The 14959-nt window shown below is 51.3% G+C and overlaps 2 protein-coding genes across 8 annotated transcripts in view; one reads left to right on the top strand and one right to left on the bottom strand.

Moving 5' to 3' along the window:
• The window catches only part of LAT2 (linker for activation of T cells family member 2), an 18713-nt gene extending 16983 nt beyond the window's left edge, over positions 1 to 1730 (top strand). Inside the window, exon 13 of one of the 3 annotated variants that reach the window (XM_078354645.1) lies at positions 902 to 1730. The gene's annotated coding sequence lies outside the window, so the exon portion shown is untranslated. Of the gene's footprint in view, positions 1 to 802 lie in introns of all 3 variants that reach the window. The other 2 variants (XM_078354640.1, XM_035279784.3) reach the window with 2 other exon arrangements.
• Positions 1334 to 14959, bottom strand: part of RFC2 (replication factor C subunit 2) — a 27797-nt gene continuing 14171 nt past the window's right edge. For 4 of the 5 annotated variants that reach the window (XM_078354626.1, XM_002743924.6, XM_078354635.1 and 1 more), the window contains 5 exons: positions 12052 to 12209; positions 11385 to 11450; positions 9244 to 9324; positions 7250 to 7363; positions 3581 to 4084 (listed from right to left, as the gene is read on the bottom strand). In XM_078354626.1, the coding sequence (XP_078210752.1) occupies positions 3974 to 4084; positions 7250 to 7363; positions 9244 to 9324; positions 11385 to 11450; positions 12052 to 12209 (530 nt within the window). In that variant the 3' untranslated portion in view covers positions 3581 to 3973. Of the gene's footprint in view, positions 4085 to 7249; positions 7364 to 9243; positions 9325 to 11384; positions 11451 to 12051; positions 12210 to 14959 lie in introns of all 5 variants that reach the window. The other variant, XM_035279738.3, reaches the window with a different exon arrangement.

The raw sequence follows: 14959 nt of genomic DNA, 5'->3' as shown, positions 1-14959 counted from the left end.
TACTGGGAGAGTGGGGACAGGAAGGACACAGGCACTGGTGCCATCTGGGCCAGGAGTGGAGACGGGGCGAGCAACATGGCGAAATGCCATCTCTACAAAATATACAAAAATCTGCCAGGTGTGGTGGCACACACGTGTAGTCCTAGCTACCTGGAGGCGAGGTGGGAGTCCAGCTTGAGCCTAGGGGGCTGAGCTGCAGTAAGCTGTGACTGCACCACTACACTCCAGCCTGGGCAACAGAGTAAGACCCTGTCTTGAAACGCAAACAAACAAAAAAGAGGCCGGGCGCAGTGGCTCATGCCTGTAAGTCCACCACTTTGGGAGGCTGAGGTGGACAGATCACCTGAGGTCAGGAGTTAGAGACCAGCCTGGCTGACATGGTGAAACCGTCTCTACTAAAAATATTAAAATTAGCTGGGTGTGCTGGCACATGCCTGTAGTCCCAGCTGCTCGGGAGGCTGAGGCAGGAGAATCACTTGAACCCGGAGAGGGGAGGTTGCAGTGAGCTGAGATCGCACCATTACACTCCAGCCTGGGCAACAAGAGCAAAGCTCCGTCAGGAAAGGAGGGAAGGGAGGGGGGAAGGGGGGAAGAGGAGAGGAGGGAGGCTGGGCGCAGTGGCTCACACCCGTAATCCCAGCTCTTAGGGAGGCAGAGGCAGGAGGCCAGCTTGAGCCCAGGAGTTCAAGACCTGCCTTGGCAATATAGTGAGACCCTGTTATCCACAAAAATGAAATAAGTAAGTATATAAAAAAAAGGAAAGAAACCCAGTGACTGATGGATGGGTTCTGTTCTCAACCAGCAGGCAGGCTCAATGCTATCCCGAAACCAGTGGCTCTGTTCTCAGAACAAAATACTGATGAAGACAAGCCTCATTCTACAAACCCTTTCTTCACTTAAGGAGCCAAGGCGAAGAGCCCAGGGGACCACTGTGCTCCCGGACCTGTGGCTGCCTTCCAAGGACCATTTCCCAGAGCTACTCAATTTTCAAGCCCACTGCAATCACAGCTCCTGGCAGGAGCACCAGCCACCCTGAGGACCACCTGGCCATGGACACAGCCCGGGAAGGGACAGTTACTCGTGGGAGCCGCAGCCCTGCCACCAAGCCATCTCCTGGTCTGGGCTTTGCGGGGTGGGCACCTGGTGCCGAGGGTAACTGGCTCCAGGTGTGGACAGATGGATGCCCAGGATTTAGGATAAGCTGTCACCCTGTCCCCGTAACCAAAACCATTCTCCAACACTGGTATCCGTGTCCTTTTTTTGCTATGAATTTGGATTCCTAATTGCTGTTGTTGGTTGCTGGGGTTTTTAAGGATAAGCTTGGACAGTTAACTTATAGAGGGGGAGCCATATTTAATATTCTGGATTTAGAGATTTCTGTCTTGTCTCTTAGAAAGCATTACATGTAGCTGATTTCAGCATCCTGGGTAGGTGGGGCCCTGGCTGTTTCCCTAGTGGGGACCTCCCCTTCCTCTTTGCCTCAGTTCATGTAGGAAGAAATTAGGCTGTTGTTGTCTTTATGAACTTCCAGTGGAAATGTCACTTGCTAAGGACAATAGTACAAGTTAAGAGTCCAGAGAGGCGCTGACCAGAACGGAGCAGAGCAGGGCCTCTCCACGGCCCCAGTCCTCTGCTCCAGGGCTGGCCTCTGCGGAGCTGACTGGATGTGATGTGACTCATGGGAAGTGTGGGACCAAAATGTCTCAATAAAACCGTTTGTTTAAAAGCCATGATTATCCCGTGTCTGCTTTCCCCGGCTTCTGGTAAAAACACCTTTTAAGGGGCCAGGTTCGGTGACTCACACCTGGAATCCCAGCATTTTGGGAGGCCGAGGCGGGAGGATTCTTTGAGCCTAGGAGTTCAAGACCAGCCTGGGCAACAAAGCAAGACCCGTCTGTGTAAAAAAATACAAAAATTAGCTGGGCTTGGCAGTACTGCAGTCTTGGACACCTGTAATCTGTCCGAACTACTTGGAAGGCTGAGGCAGGAAAACTGCTTGAACCCAGAAGCTTGCAGTGAGCTGTGACTGCACTACTGCACTCCAGCCTGGGCGAGAGGGAGACCTTGTCTCAAAAAGCAAAACAAAACACAAAACCTCAGAGGAATGACAGCCACAGCTCTTGTTTAACACAGACCCCCTGGCTGGGCACGGTGGCTCACGCCTGTAATCCGAGCACTTTGGGAGGCCGAGGCGGGTGGATCACCTGAGGTCAGGAGTTCAAGATCAGCCTGGCCTAAATGGCGAAACCGTCTCTACAAAAAAAATAAATAGAGAGACCCTGAGAGCACTAGGGCTGCGGATGGGACCTTGGTCCCCAAGTCCAGGCGTCTTTCTGGGGTGGCCCAGGGATTCTTCCCTGGAGAAGAAAATTATCGTAAGTGAAGAAATCAGAAGAAACATCTAGAGCCCACTGCCGCCTGCCTGTTACTTCACACCCTGAAGTCCTGATTGCACAAGCTCAGGGGCAAGTTTCTTTCTTTTTTTGAGGAGTCTCACTGTTGCCCAGGCTGTAGTGCAGTGGTGCCATCTCGGCTCACTGCAACCTCCACCTCCCGGGTTCAAGCGATTCTCCTGCCTCAGCGTCCTGAGTAGCTCAGATTACAGATGTGCGCCACCATGCTTGGCTAATTTTGTATTTTTAGTAGAGACGAGGTTTCACCATGTTGGCCAGGCTGGTCTTGAATTTCAGGCCTTGTGACCCGCCCACCTCAACCTCCCAAAGTGCTGGGATTACAGGTGTGAGCCATTGCACCCAGCGTTGAGACCCTGTTTCTACAAAAAATTTAAAAATTAGCTGGGCATCATGGTGCATGCCTATAGTCCCCAGCTACTTGGGAGGCTGAGGTGGGAGGATCACTTGAGCCCAGGAGGTCTGAGGCTGCAGTGAGCCATGACTGGCCCACTACACTCTAGCCTGGGCGACAGAGTGACACCCTATCTTGAAAATCAAAACAAACCAAAAACAGAAAAAAATAGTATCTTACACAAAAACAAAGGCAATTATACAAGCTAATATGCAATTCTCCAGGGAATTTATAGCAAGCACAAAAAGCACCCTCTAGAACACAGGAAGGGCGGCGCGGTGTTTTCCCGAGGGCTGTGCTGCACTTCCCCACTCGGAAAGGCTCACCGCCTGGCCATTCTGAGAAGTCGGTCTCAATAGGAAATGACAGCAAACCCTGCCCTGGCCCCAGGGAAGCAGTCCCTTCAGACTTCTGGAAGAACTGAGATGCACTGAGTTTATACCCAGGCAGTGTGTGTGTGTGACAAAAATAACAGAAAGAAATAAAAGAACTGAGATGAGCTGCGGGTCCACGATCTAATCGCCTTTCCCACCTGCAGGCTGCCGAGGCCGGCAGGGACAGGAAGCTGGTTTTCCTCGAGGCTTCACGTGGTCACTTTATTGCTGACAAAGTAGGCCAGGCTCAGTCAGCTAAGATGTCAACTCCACACCGGTCAGGTACCGCCCTCAGCTTCTCTGGGTCCTTCCGACCGGTCACCCCGTTGCTGAGGCAGGGGCTGAATGCAAACACTGGTGGGGCTCAGACGTCCCACAAGCAAACATGAAAACCACGGGAGTTTAGTAATTTTTTTTTTTTTTTTTTGCACGTAGTCTCTGTTGCCAGGCTGGAGTGCAACAGCGGGATCTTGGCTCACTGCAACCTCCACCACCTGGGAAAAAGGGATTACAGGCGCTCGACACCACATCCAGCTAATATTTGTATTTTTAGCAGAGACAGGGTTTCTCCATGTTGGTCAGGTTGGTCTCGAACTCCTGACCTCAGGTGATCCCCCCGCCTCGGCCTCCAGGGCGGGATTACAGGCGTGAGCCACCACACCCAGCCAGCCATGGGAGTTTAAAGGGCAGTCACGCTGGCTCCAGCCTGGGGTGGCATTTTTCCCCCATCCGAAGACCGAAGCTCTTGTATCTCAGGATAGGGCACCTGTAAGTCAGTCAGCCAAGTCTCTGCTCTAACTGGCCACCGGGGCCATTGTCTTCTGACACAGCCTGGCCAGGAGGCCGGCCATCTGCAAAAGGGAGTTCACTCCCTCTGCGATTTTCATATGAGTGTATCCAATTTCCTGAAAAGAAACCAATTCAAACCCGGTTAGTAAGTGGGGGAGCTCTGTTTAGAGTCTGAACTGAAAAACTAAAAACAGAAACAAACTCAACTCATGGTTTGTTCAAAATCAGCACAAGGAATTCAAACTCCAGCTGGAAAATAAATGCTAAGACGCAATGCATTATTTTTACCTAAAGTTCGACTTACGTCTTCCAAAGGTGCTGGTAGTTCGTTCAAGGATACTGTTAAGAAAATGAGGTGGGAGGAGAAAAAGGCCCTGCTAGAGGAAAATATTTACCAATCATCTATCTGATAAAGAACTCCCTTCCAGACTATATAAAGAATTCTCAAAAATTCAGTCATAAAGGCCGGGCACGGTGGCTCACACCTGTAATTCCAGGACTTTGGGAGGCCAAGGCAGGAGGGTAACTTGAGCCCAGGAGTTCAAGACCAGCCTTGGCAAGACGGGGAAAACTCTTCTCTACCAAAAATACAAAACTTGGCTGCTCTCTAAATAGATTAAAATTAAAATTAAAAATGGGTAGATCTGAAAAGATGTTTCATCCAAGATGATTCTGGACGGCAAACAAGAGCGTAGAAAATGCTCAGACATTCATTAGGGAACGCAAACCGAAGCCACTCTGAGATCTCATCACACGCCGATCAGGCTATTGTTTTTTTCATTTTTTTGTTTTTGAGATGGAGTCTCGCTCTTGTCACCCAGGCTGGAGAGCAGTGGCACAATCTCGGCTCACTGCAACGCCTGTCTCCCGGGTTCAAACAATTCCCCCGCCTTACTCAGCCTCCTGAGTAGCTGGGATTACGGGCGTGTGCTACCACACCCAGCTAATTCTTGTGTTTTCAGTAGAGATGGGGTTTCACCATATTGGCCAGGCTGGTCTCAAACTCCTGACGTCAAGTGATTCACCCACCTCGGCCTCCAAAGTGCTGGAATTACAGGCATGAGCCACTGCATCTGACCATTACACACCTATTAGAATGGCCTAAAAACCAAACTGAGCACTCCACATGGTGGCTAGGTCGAGAATCCTCTGGAATGCTGGTGGGATGCACACGCTAGGCCACTTTGGGAAACAGTTTGGCAGGTCCTTATCAAGTAAAGTATACACTTACCATTCGCCCAGGCAATCTCACCCCTGGGAATTTACTTGGGAAAAATAAAAACTTAACATTTGCATTCACACTAATCCATATAATATGCAGATATTTCCAGTGGCTTATTCACAGCCGCCACAATCTGCAAATCCGAATCTCCTCCAGCTGGTGAACACATGAGCAAGCGGTGTACATGCGCACGGATGAGCTACCTCTCAGTGATAAAATGGACTGAATTCCCGCCTGCAGTCCCAGCACTTTTGGAGGCTGAGGTGGGTACATCACGAGGTCAGGAGTTCCAGACCAGCCTGACCAACATAGTGAAACCCCGTCTCTACTAAAAATACAAAAATAAGCTGGGTGAGGTGACAAGCACCTGTAGTCCCAGCTACTCAGGAGGGTGAGGCAGAAGAATTACCAGAACCTGGGAGGCCGAGGTTGCAGTGAGGCGAGATCGCACCATTGCACGTTAGCCTGGGCGACAGAGTGAGACTCCGTTTCAAAAAAAAAAAAAGGACTGAAACATGGATAGTGGTACCAACGTGTACACATCTGAAAGGCGTTTCTGCTCAAGTGAAAGGAGCCAAACTCACAAGGTTAAGTTCTACATGATCCCATTTACATGACATTCCAGAAACTTTTATCCCCCAAAGGGAAAGCACATTAGTGGTTTCCAGGTGGCAGGCAGGGAGGGTGCTGACTTCAAATGGACACATTAAGTTTTCTGGGATGACAGATTCTGCATCTTGATTGTGACAGCGTTGGCATGACTGAGTGCGTTTGTCCTGTCCCTAACAGGCTGAATTTTACTCTATGTAAATTAAACCCCAATTAATCTGACCTTAAAAATCAGTCAGCTAGGCACAGTGGCTCACACCTGTAATCCCGGCACTTTGGGAGGCCGAGGCGGGCAGATCACCTGAAGTCAGGAGTTCGAGACCAGCCTGGCCAACATGGTGAACCCCACTTCTACTAAAAATATTAAAAAGTAGCTGCGTGTGGTGGCGCGTGCCTGTAGTCCCAGCTACTCAGGAGGCTGAGGCAGGAGAATCGCTTGAACCCAGGAGGTGGGAGTTGCAGCAAACAGATTACACCACTGCACTCCAGCCTGGGCAACAAGAGTGAGAAACTCCGTCTCAAAACAAAACAAAACAAAACAAATCAATCGGCTGACAAGAGAGCCTCAAATGAAAAAAATCAGAACTGGGTGAAACAAAGTTGGCCCAAGACAATCAGCCATGCTGATACAGTGTGGATGTGTGTCCCCTCCCAATCTCATTTGGAATGTGATCCCCAATGTGGGGATGTTTGGGTCACGGAGATCCCACGTGAATGGCTTGGTGCCCACCCCAAGGTAATAAATTAGTTCTGGTTCCCTTAGTTCCCTGGAGAGCTGGCTGTTCAAATGAGCCTGGCACTTCCCTCTGTTCCCTCGACCGGTGATCTCTGCATGCACAGGCTCCCCCTACGCCCTTCCAACATGAGCAGAAGTAGCCTGAGCCCCTCCCTAGAGGCAGATCTGGCCTCATGCTACATGTAGAGCCTGGCGAATTGAGAGACAATCAACCTCCTTCCTTTCTAAATCACCCCGTCTCCGGTATTCCTTTATAAGAACTCAAAGGAACTAAGACACACCCTCCCTCACGCTGCAGCTGGGAACCACTGAGAACCTTCTAGGTGCCAGGCCCGTGAGCAAACAGAAAAAGCCAAGCCCACCATCTTGCTTTTTTTTGTTTTGAGACAGTCTCGCTCTGCTGCCCAGGCTGGAGTGCAGTGGCTCGATCTCAGTTCACTGCAACCTCTGCCTCCCGGGTTCAAGCAATTCTCCTGCCTCAGCCTCTCAAGTAGCTGGGGATTATAGGCACGTGCCACCACACTCAGGTAATTTTTATATTTTTAGTAGAGATGGGGTTTCACCGCGTTGGTCAGGCTGGTCTCGAACTCCTGGCCTCAGGTGATCTGCCCACCTTGACCTCCCGAAGTGTTTGGATTACAGGCGTGAGCCACCAAGCCAGGCCACCATGACCCACATTCTTGAGGATAGCGGCATTCCTAGACTCTCACTGACCTTGATAAACTCCAGTTTCAGGTATTCTGCCATTTGGAAAGTTTTACACACTCGAAAGATGTTGCCAATGATATCTTCTGGTGAGTAGCCCAGATGCCACAGGTGAGCGAGAATCTAGACAAAGGAGACAGAGGAGGCTGCTTAACAACTTGAAACTGCAAGAGGCCATGTGATTCTGAGACGCACCGCAGCTAGTGGGGCGTGCCCTTCAGGTCACATGGGGGTGCCTTAACCCATTTTCCTGGCAGATAGAGATAACTTTGCAAATGTATTTGTTTTGCTTAAATATTTTTTTTTTCCATAATATAAAGATGGAGTCTTGCTATGTTGCCCAGGCTGGCCCCAAGTTCCTGGCCTCACGTAATCCTCCTGTCTCAGCCTCCCAAAGTGCTGGGATTACAGGCACGAGCCGCTGAGCTCAGCCTCCTGCAAATGTTTATTTATTTTTTTTATGGTGTAGGGAGCTGAATGTAAATATTTTGTGTTGTAAAATGGTCAGCCATACTCATGTAATCTCTTGATGCGGAGCTCTTAAAATGCTTTATTAATCTGATGACGAGGTACAGCACAGTCGCAAAAGCAGAACATTCATCTGCTGGCTTCACCCGGCTGCAGTCACCAGGCAAACCCTGCAGGCCGAGCAGCCTCCTGCCTCCCACTCACCCCGACAGGCTGCAGGGTCTGGAGACAGGCCTCTTTGGGTGAATTCAGGGGGCAGAGCAGCTCTGTGTCCATAAATCTGAATGTTTTCTTCAGGTCCACGCAGGGATCTGGCTGAGTCTCCGCCTGCCTCCTCACCCTGCACTCTGGTTTCATGTTAGGTGAACTCTGCCCTAACCCAGTCAACTTCCAGCCTAGTTAGTTAGGGGGTAGGCAGAGGGGACCTACCATGGGACCAATGACCCTGACATACCCAAAGGCCATCCCTGTGGCTCGAGGTCACTGAACCCCAGCCACACCTGCTGGAATCTGCTTATAAGCCCAGTCCCACTGTCAGGCTGCAATCTTCCTGGTCCTTCCTTGCCTGGCTGGCTGGGGGCTGCTGGGTCCCAGAATGCCTGTGCCGATGAGAATGGATGGGGACACCCCCGCTTAACCAGAGAGATGGCTTCACTGGAGAAGGAGCTAGGCTGGTCTTTCCTCCTGACTTGTGCTGACAAATTTCTCTGGCAGAGGACATAAGTACAGGAGAAAAATACCCTTTTGAATTCTAGTTCTGCTGCTTTTTTTTTCTTTTAGGTGAGACGGGAATCTCGTTGTCTCCCAGGTTGGACATCTCCCAGGTTTAATCGATTCTCCTGCCTTAGCCTCCCAAAGTGCTGGGACTACAGGTGTGTGGCACCTTGCCCAGCCCAGCTAATTTTTGTATTTTCAGTAGAGACGGGGTTTCACCATGTTAGCTACACTGGTCTCAACTTCCTGACCTCAGGTGATCCACCGCGCCCGGCTCTACCGCTTTTAAACAGTATGATTTAGGGCTGGGTGTGGTGACGTGTGCCTACAGTCCCAGCTACCTGGGAGAAGGCTGAGGCAGGAGGATCGCCTGAGGTTGAGGCTGCAGTGAGCTGTGACCGAGTCACTGCATTCCAGCCTGGGCAACAGAGCAAGACCCTGTCTCTAAAAAAAAAAACAAACACAATGATTTGGGCCAAGGAATTCAACCTCTTTGAATCAATTTTCATATCAGTAACGTGCACCCAACTCCTAGCATGATTTTTTCCAGCTACTTGACAGATTAACACATAGCATGATATTAATATTTTTTCCCTGAGACAGGGTCTCACTGTCACCCAGGCTGGAGTGCAGTGATGCAATCACGACTCACAGCAGCATTGAACTCCAGGGCTCGAGAAATCCACTTGCCTCAACCTCCCAACTGTGATTTTTAATGGAGTGATGTGTATAACGTCCCTGGCACCAGAAGGGCTCCCCCTCTCCTCTGACCAAGAAGTGAGAGGTTCATGTGCGAGGATGCGGCGGGAAAGGAGGCCAACCTTGTAAGCTTCATCGATGTTGGCGTTCACACAGTGCTGGATCATCTCCTTCACCAGCAGTGGGTGGGGCTCGTCACAGACCTGGCCAAAGGGAAAGGAAACAGTCAGGGGCCGTGAGGGTGGGAGGAACAGCATGAGCAGGGAGACCCTGATGGGTTCCAGGCAATCCCTGGGTCCAGCTTCTCAACCTGCTGTTTTCTTTTTTTTTTTTTTTTTTTTTTTTTTGAGATGGAGTTTCGCTCTTGTTACCCAGGCTGGAGTGCAATGGCGCAATCTCGGCTCACTGCAACCTCCACCTCCTGGGTTCAGGCAATTCTCCTGCCTCAGCCTCTTGAGTAGCTGGGATTACAGGCACATGCCACCATGCCCAGCTAATTTTTGTATTTTTAGTAGAGACGGGGTTTCACCATATTGACCAGGATGGTCTCGATCTCTTGACCTCGTGATCCACCCGCCTCGGCCTCCCAAAGTGCTGGGATTACAGGCTTGAGCCACTGCGCCCGGCCTGCGGTTTACTTTTGTTTTTTAGATGAGTCTTGCTCTGTCACCCAGGCTACAGTACAATGGTGCAATCTCAGCTCACTGCAACCTCAGCCTCCTGGGTTCAAGCAATTCTCCTGAGTAGCGTGCCACCATGCCCGGCTAATTTCTGTATTTTTAGTAGAGATGGGGTTTCATGATGTTGACCAGGCTGGTCTCGAACTCCTGACCTCGTGATCTACCCGCCTCGGCCTCCCAAAGTGCTGGGATTCCAGGCGTGAGCCACCGCGCCCCACCTACCTGCTGTTTCCATCAGATTCTCCAGCAACCAGAATGAGTCTGGGGAGTGCTCCTCTCACCACCAAAGAGAGATGCTTTCGGCACCAGGATGAGAAATTTCCCACACAAGATAGATGAACGAGAGCAACCAAGGGCCTGGGAAGGGTGCTCACGGGGGCAGCATTAAAGCCATCAGTCACCCGTCTTAGATCACTTGGCAGAGGGGTCATTTCCCCAGAACCACTTGGATTTCACTTTAGAACTGAGAGGTCCTTTGGGCCAATTCTCACCTACACCCTGGAGTAGGAACTGACCTTCCTTGCAGAGGGTCCCCAGCCTCAGCCTGACATCCTAAAGGAGGGGTCCTGCTACTCCAGCAGGAGGGTGGATGGTTCTGGGGCTCTGTCCTCCCTCCCACACTCCCCACTGGCATTTGGCTCTGCCTGTGGTACGTCAACCCCTAAACCTTCTCAATGAAAGCCTCCTGATGGCTCCAGAGGGCACCCACAGCTGCCCTTGTCTTTTCCCAGCTGAAGCCATGGTTTCCTGAGCCCTCAGTGACCCTACAAGAAAAAACAGGCCTTGAACCGTCACCCGTTTCTGAGCAGGCTTCCCGTTCCTAAGTGGCCTTGGAAACACATTCACTGCCCGGGTGTACCCAGATGCTTCAAAAATAGCTTGTCTGTTGTCCACAAACCTGGGAAGAAAGAGCTCTAGACTGAAAGCTTAGACAACCGTTCCCAGTTTCTACCCCCAAATCAGGGAAATTAGTCTCCCAAATGGCGTTTAGACACCAAGTTATCAGGACGCAGAAGCAGTTTTCAAAAGAATTCCCAGGAGAAAAATGCTTTGCACACATGGGAGAGTGAGAGGCCTTTTCCTCAGCCTGGCTTTGAGGGTTGCTACCTACCCTCCAGGGGCAGAAGTGGGAAGCAGGGCACAGCACTGCAAAAAAACCCAGTGTCGGGGGTCTGAAGGCTGCTGGGGAACGGCACGGTGCTCCTGCCTGCCCTTTAGGGACCACGGGATCCCCTGGGCCCACGTCATCACCCACAATGTGATGGGAAGAACCTCTGCGCAGGGAAGTTGCTGGGATCCAATAAGACGCGTCAGAAATTGCCCAGCCCTGGGTATGACGCATCAATGATCTTCCCTTACCCACCACACACAAGTGACGGTCCAGGTCCTCCCACCCCCAGCTCTCCCGCTTGTGTAGAAAAGCAGCGACAGGGAGAGGACAGACAGGAGCACGGTGGGCTCCCTGGCAGCCACCAGAGGAGCAAGGTGTCTTCCCCCACTGCCAGCCCAGCCCCTCAGCCCCACTGACCCCCTCAGGGAAGCACAGCTTCTGCTGACTATGCCGCCCACACCAGCACCTGTACCTTGAAAACATTCTCACTGTTAATGAAGCCAAATCCTGAGAAGGTGGACTGCAGGTTGTTCAGCGCCTGTTCAGGAGCAAACACATGTCAATGGTGATTTTTATTTGTATTTTCCAAAAATTTAATTTATTTGTTAATTAATTTTTAGGGGCGGAGGCGGGTAGAGACAAGTTATTGCTATGTTGCCCAGGCTGGTCTTACAGGTGAGCCACTGCATCAGGCCGAGGGTGCCTTTTTCTTTTTGAGACAGACTCTCACTCTTGTCACCCACAGTGGAGTGCAGTGGCATGATCTCAGCTCACTGCAACCTTCACCTCCTAGGTTCAAGTGATTCTCCTGCCTTGGCCTCCCAAGTAGCTGGGATTACAGGCGCCCGCCACCATGCCTGGCTAATTTTTATATATATATATTTTTTAGTAGAGATGGGGTTTCACCATGTTGGCCAGGCTGGTCTCAAACTCCTGACCTCAGGTGATCCACCCACCTCATCCCTCCCCTATGTCTCTTTTTGGAGTCCCAGCAAGACAGCCCGCTGTCCCAGGAGGGTGCCAGGTCTCCATCCCTTAATCTGGCTGTGCCTTGTGAGCTGTGACTTCCCTCCCCTTCCCCATAGAAGGAATATGGCAGGCCCAGGACACCCACGCCTGGTTGGTAGCAGCCCACATACCTGCCTCATGTCTCCCTGCGCCGTGAAGATGATGGCTTCCAGGCCGTCATCAGTGTGGGGCACCCTCTCCTTCTCGATAACACTCATCAGCCTGGTGAGGATCTGGGCATCAGTCAGCTTCGTGTAGCGGAGGACAGCGCAGCGGGACTGAATGGGCTCTGAACAGAGACGGGACGGCAGTGAGGCTTCCCTGCAGAGGCCTGCATTACCCTGCTAGCTCTTCAGTTACAAGGCTGCAGCTGCACAATCCACACAGTCCCAGGCACTCAACAGAGACTTGGCAGGCTGGGCACCTTGGCTCATGCCTGAATCCTAGCACTTTGGGAGGCTGAGGTGGGAGGATCACTTGAGGTTGGGAGTTCAAGACCAGCCTGGCCAACAAGGTGAAAACCTATCTCTATTAAAAATACAAAAATTAGCCATGTGCAGTGGCGCATGGTGGCTCATGCCTGCAATCCCAGCTACTCAGAAGGCTAAGGCAGGAAAATCGCGTGAGACAAAAGGCGGAGGCTGCAGTGAGCCAAGATCACACCACTGCACTCCAGCCTGGACAATGGAGTGAGACTTTGTCTCAAAAAAAAAAAACAAAACCCAGAGACAAAACAGGGTGACATGTCAAGGTATGAATGAGTAAGCAATGAGAGGTCTCAACTGGCATTACCCGGCATGGCCTTGGCCAGCCACAGCTTCCAGATGGGGAAATGAGGAAATGATCATCCAGTAGAGACACATCCATGTACCATAAGCCTTCAGGTAAGTCAGCCCTGGCCCAGGTGGACTCTGGAATTCTGTGCTAGGTATCAGCCCTTCTGGGCACATGACAATTCATTCTGAATGGGCCACCCCCAGGTTCTTTCTTTTTTTTTTTTTAAAACACAGGTTTTGCTATGTTGCCCAGGCTGGTCTTGAACTCCTGGCCTCAAGCAGTCCTCCTGCCTTGGCCTCCCAAAGTGCAGGGATTACAGGTGTGAGCCACCATACCTGGCCAGCTTTTTTTTTTTCCTGAGACGGAGTCTCACTCTGTAGCTCAGGCTGGAATGCAGTGATGAGATCTTGGCTCACTGCAACCTCCACCTCCTAGGTTCAAGTGATTCTCCTGCCTCAGTCTCCTGAGGAGCTGGGATTACAAGCGCACCCTATCATCTTATTTTTAGTAGAAACAGGGTTTTACCATGTTGGCCAGGCTGGCCTCAAACTCCTGACCTCCGGTGATCCACCTGTCTTGGCCTCCTAAAGTGCTGGGATTAGAAGCGTGAACCACTGTGCCCGACCAAATCAAGAACTTGGAATGCACCTTTCTCCCCTTCATTGCTGGCATCTGGAAGGTGGAGAATACTTCTCATTTAACTCCGCAAGTTCTCCACTAGCATGGTGCCTGGCAGTTACTAAGAACAGTGTGTGGTGAATGGCTGAATGAACCAATGCACACATCTGTGCCATCTGGGGAAGGGAAAAGAATGCCAATGATTCCCGACATCACTGGGAGCCCTGCCGGGGCTGTTGGCCATGACCCTGTGGGCGTCACATTAGCTAATGTGCCTGTCTGCAACAGAGGCCTGGGTGGAGAAGGGGGATGTCAGATGGATGAGCTCATTGGGCCGGATATCAGCAGGGCAGAAGTGAGGCAAAGAAAGATGAGAAATGAAAGCTGTGTAGTCAGCCTGTGTCAGGAGGATGGGTCGGGCACGGTGGCTCACGCCTGCAATCCCAGCACTTTGGGAAGCCAAGGCGGGTGGATCACTTGAGGCCAGGAGTTCTAGACCAGTCTGGGCAACATGGTGAAATCCTGTCTCTACCAAAAACACAAAAATTAGCCAGGCGTGGTGGTGTGTGTCTATAATCCCAGGTAGTTGCGAGGCTGAGGCAGGAGAATCACTTGAACCTGGGAGGTGGAGGTTGCAATGAGCCAAAATTGCACCACTGCACTCCAGCCTGGGCAACAGAGTGAGACTCTGTCTAAAAAAAGAGAAAGAGAAGGATGAGAAACCAGCAGGAAGCTAACAACCTAGAGCACTCCTGGGACTTGGGGTGGGAGGTTTCGAAGCTGAGAAAGGAGATAGCCTGGAGGGAGGGAGGGACTGGAAGGGCATACAGTAAGGTCAGAGAGAAGACTGACTGTAGGATTTCAGAGAGGAGCTTCCTGGAGGCAGCAAATTCCAACGTGCAGATACTGCCTATTCCAGGTGCTCAGAGCACATGAAGAGCAGGAGAGAGTATCTGGAGAGCAGCAGTGATTGTGACACTGCACGGGACATCAACAACACCCTGTGTGCCTCCAGGAGGGAAAGAGGGAGGCAGACCTGGGCTCCAATCCCGGCTGCTCCTGAACGTGGCTCTGTGACTTCGGGTAAACGACTCCACCTCTCCAAGCCCGTTTTCTTTCTCTTTTTTCCTTAGATCCTAAACATCAGGATGAGCTCCAGTTCTCTCATCTCTAAAGCGAAGCTAGTAACACCTTCTCACAGGATTACATAAAATTAAATTTAAAAGTTGAGGCTGTATAGGCCGGGGGCGGTGGCTCACGCCTGTAATCCCAGCACTTTGGGAGGCCGAGGCGGGTGGATCACGAGGTCAAGAGATCGAGACCATCCTGGTCAACATGGTGAAACCCCGTCTCTACTAAAAATACAAAAAAATAGCTGGGCATGGTGGCGTGTGCCTGTAATCCCAGCTACTCGGGAGGCTGAGGCAGGATAATTGCTTGAACCCAGGAGGTGGAGGTTGCGGTGAGCTGAGATCGCGCCATTGCACTCCAGCCTGGGTAACAAGAGCGAAACTCCGCCTCAAAAAAAAAAAAAAAAGTTGAGGCCAGGTGCGGTGGCTCACGCCTGTACTCCCAGCATTTTGGGAGGCAAGGGCGGGCAGATCACAAGGTGAGGAGTTCAGGACCATCCTGGCCAATGTGGGG

This window comes from Callithrix jacchus, chromosome 2 (assembly GCF_049354715.1).
Source record: "Callithrix jacchus isolate 240 chromosome 2, calJac240_pri, whole genome shotgun sequence".
Taxonomy (NCBI): Eukaryota; Metazoa; Chordata; class Mammalia; order Primates; family Cebidae; genus Callithrix; species Callithrix jacchus.
Note: the sequence above shows the minus strand (reverse complement) of the source record. Positions and strands in the feature narration are given on the sequence as shown.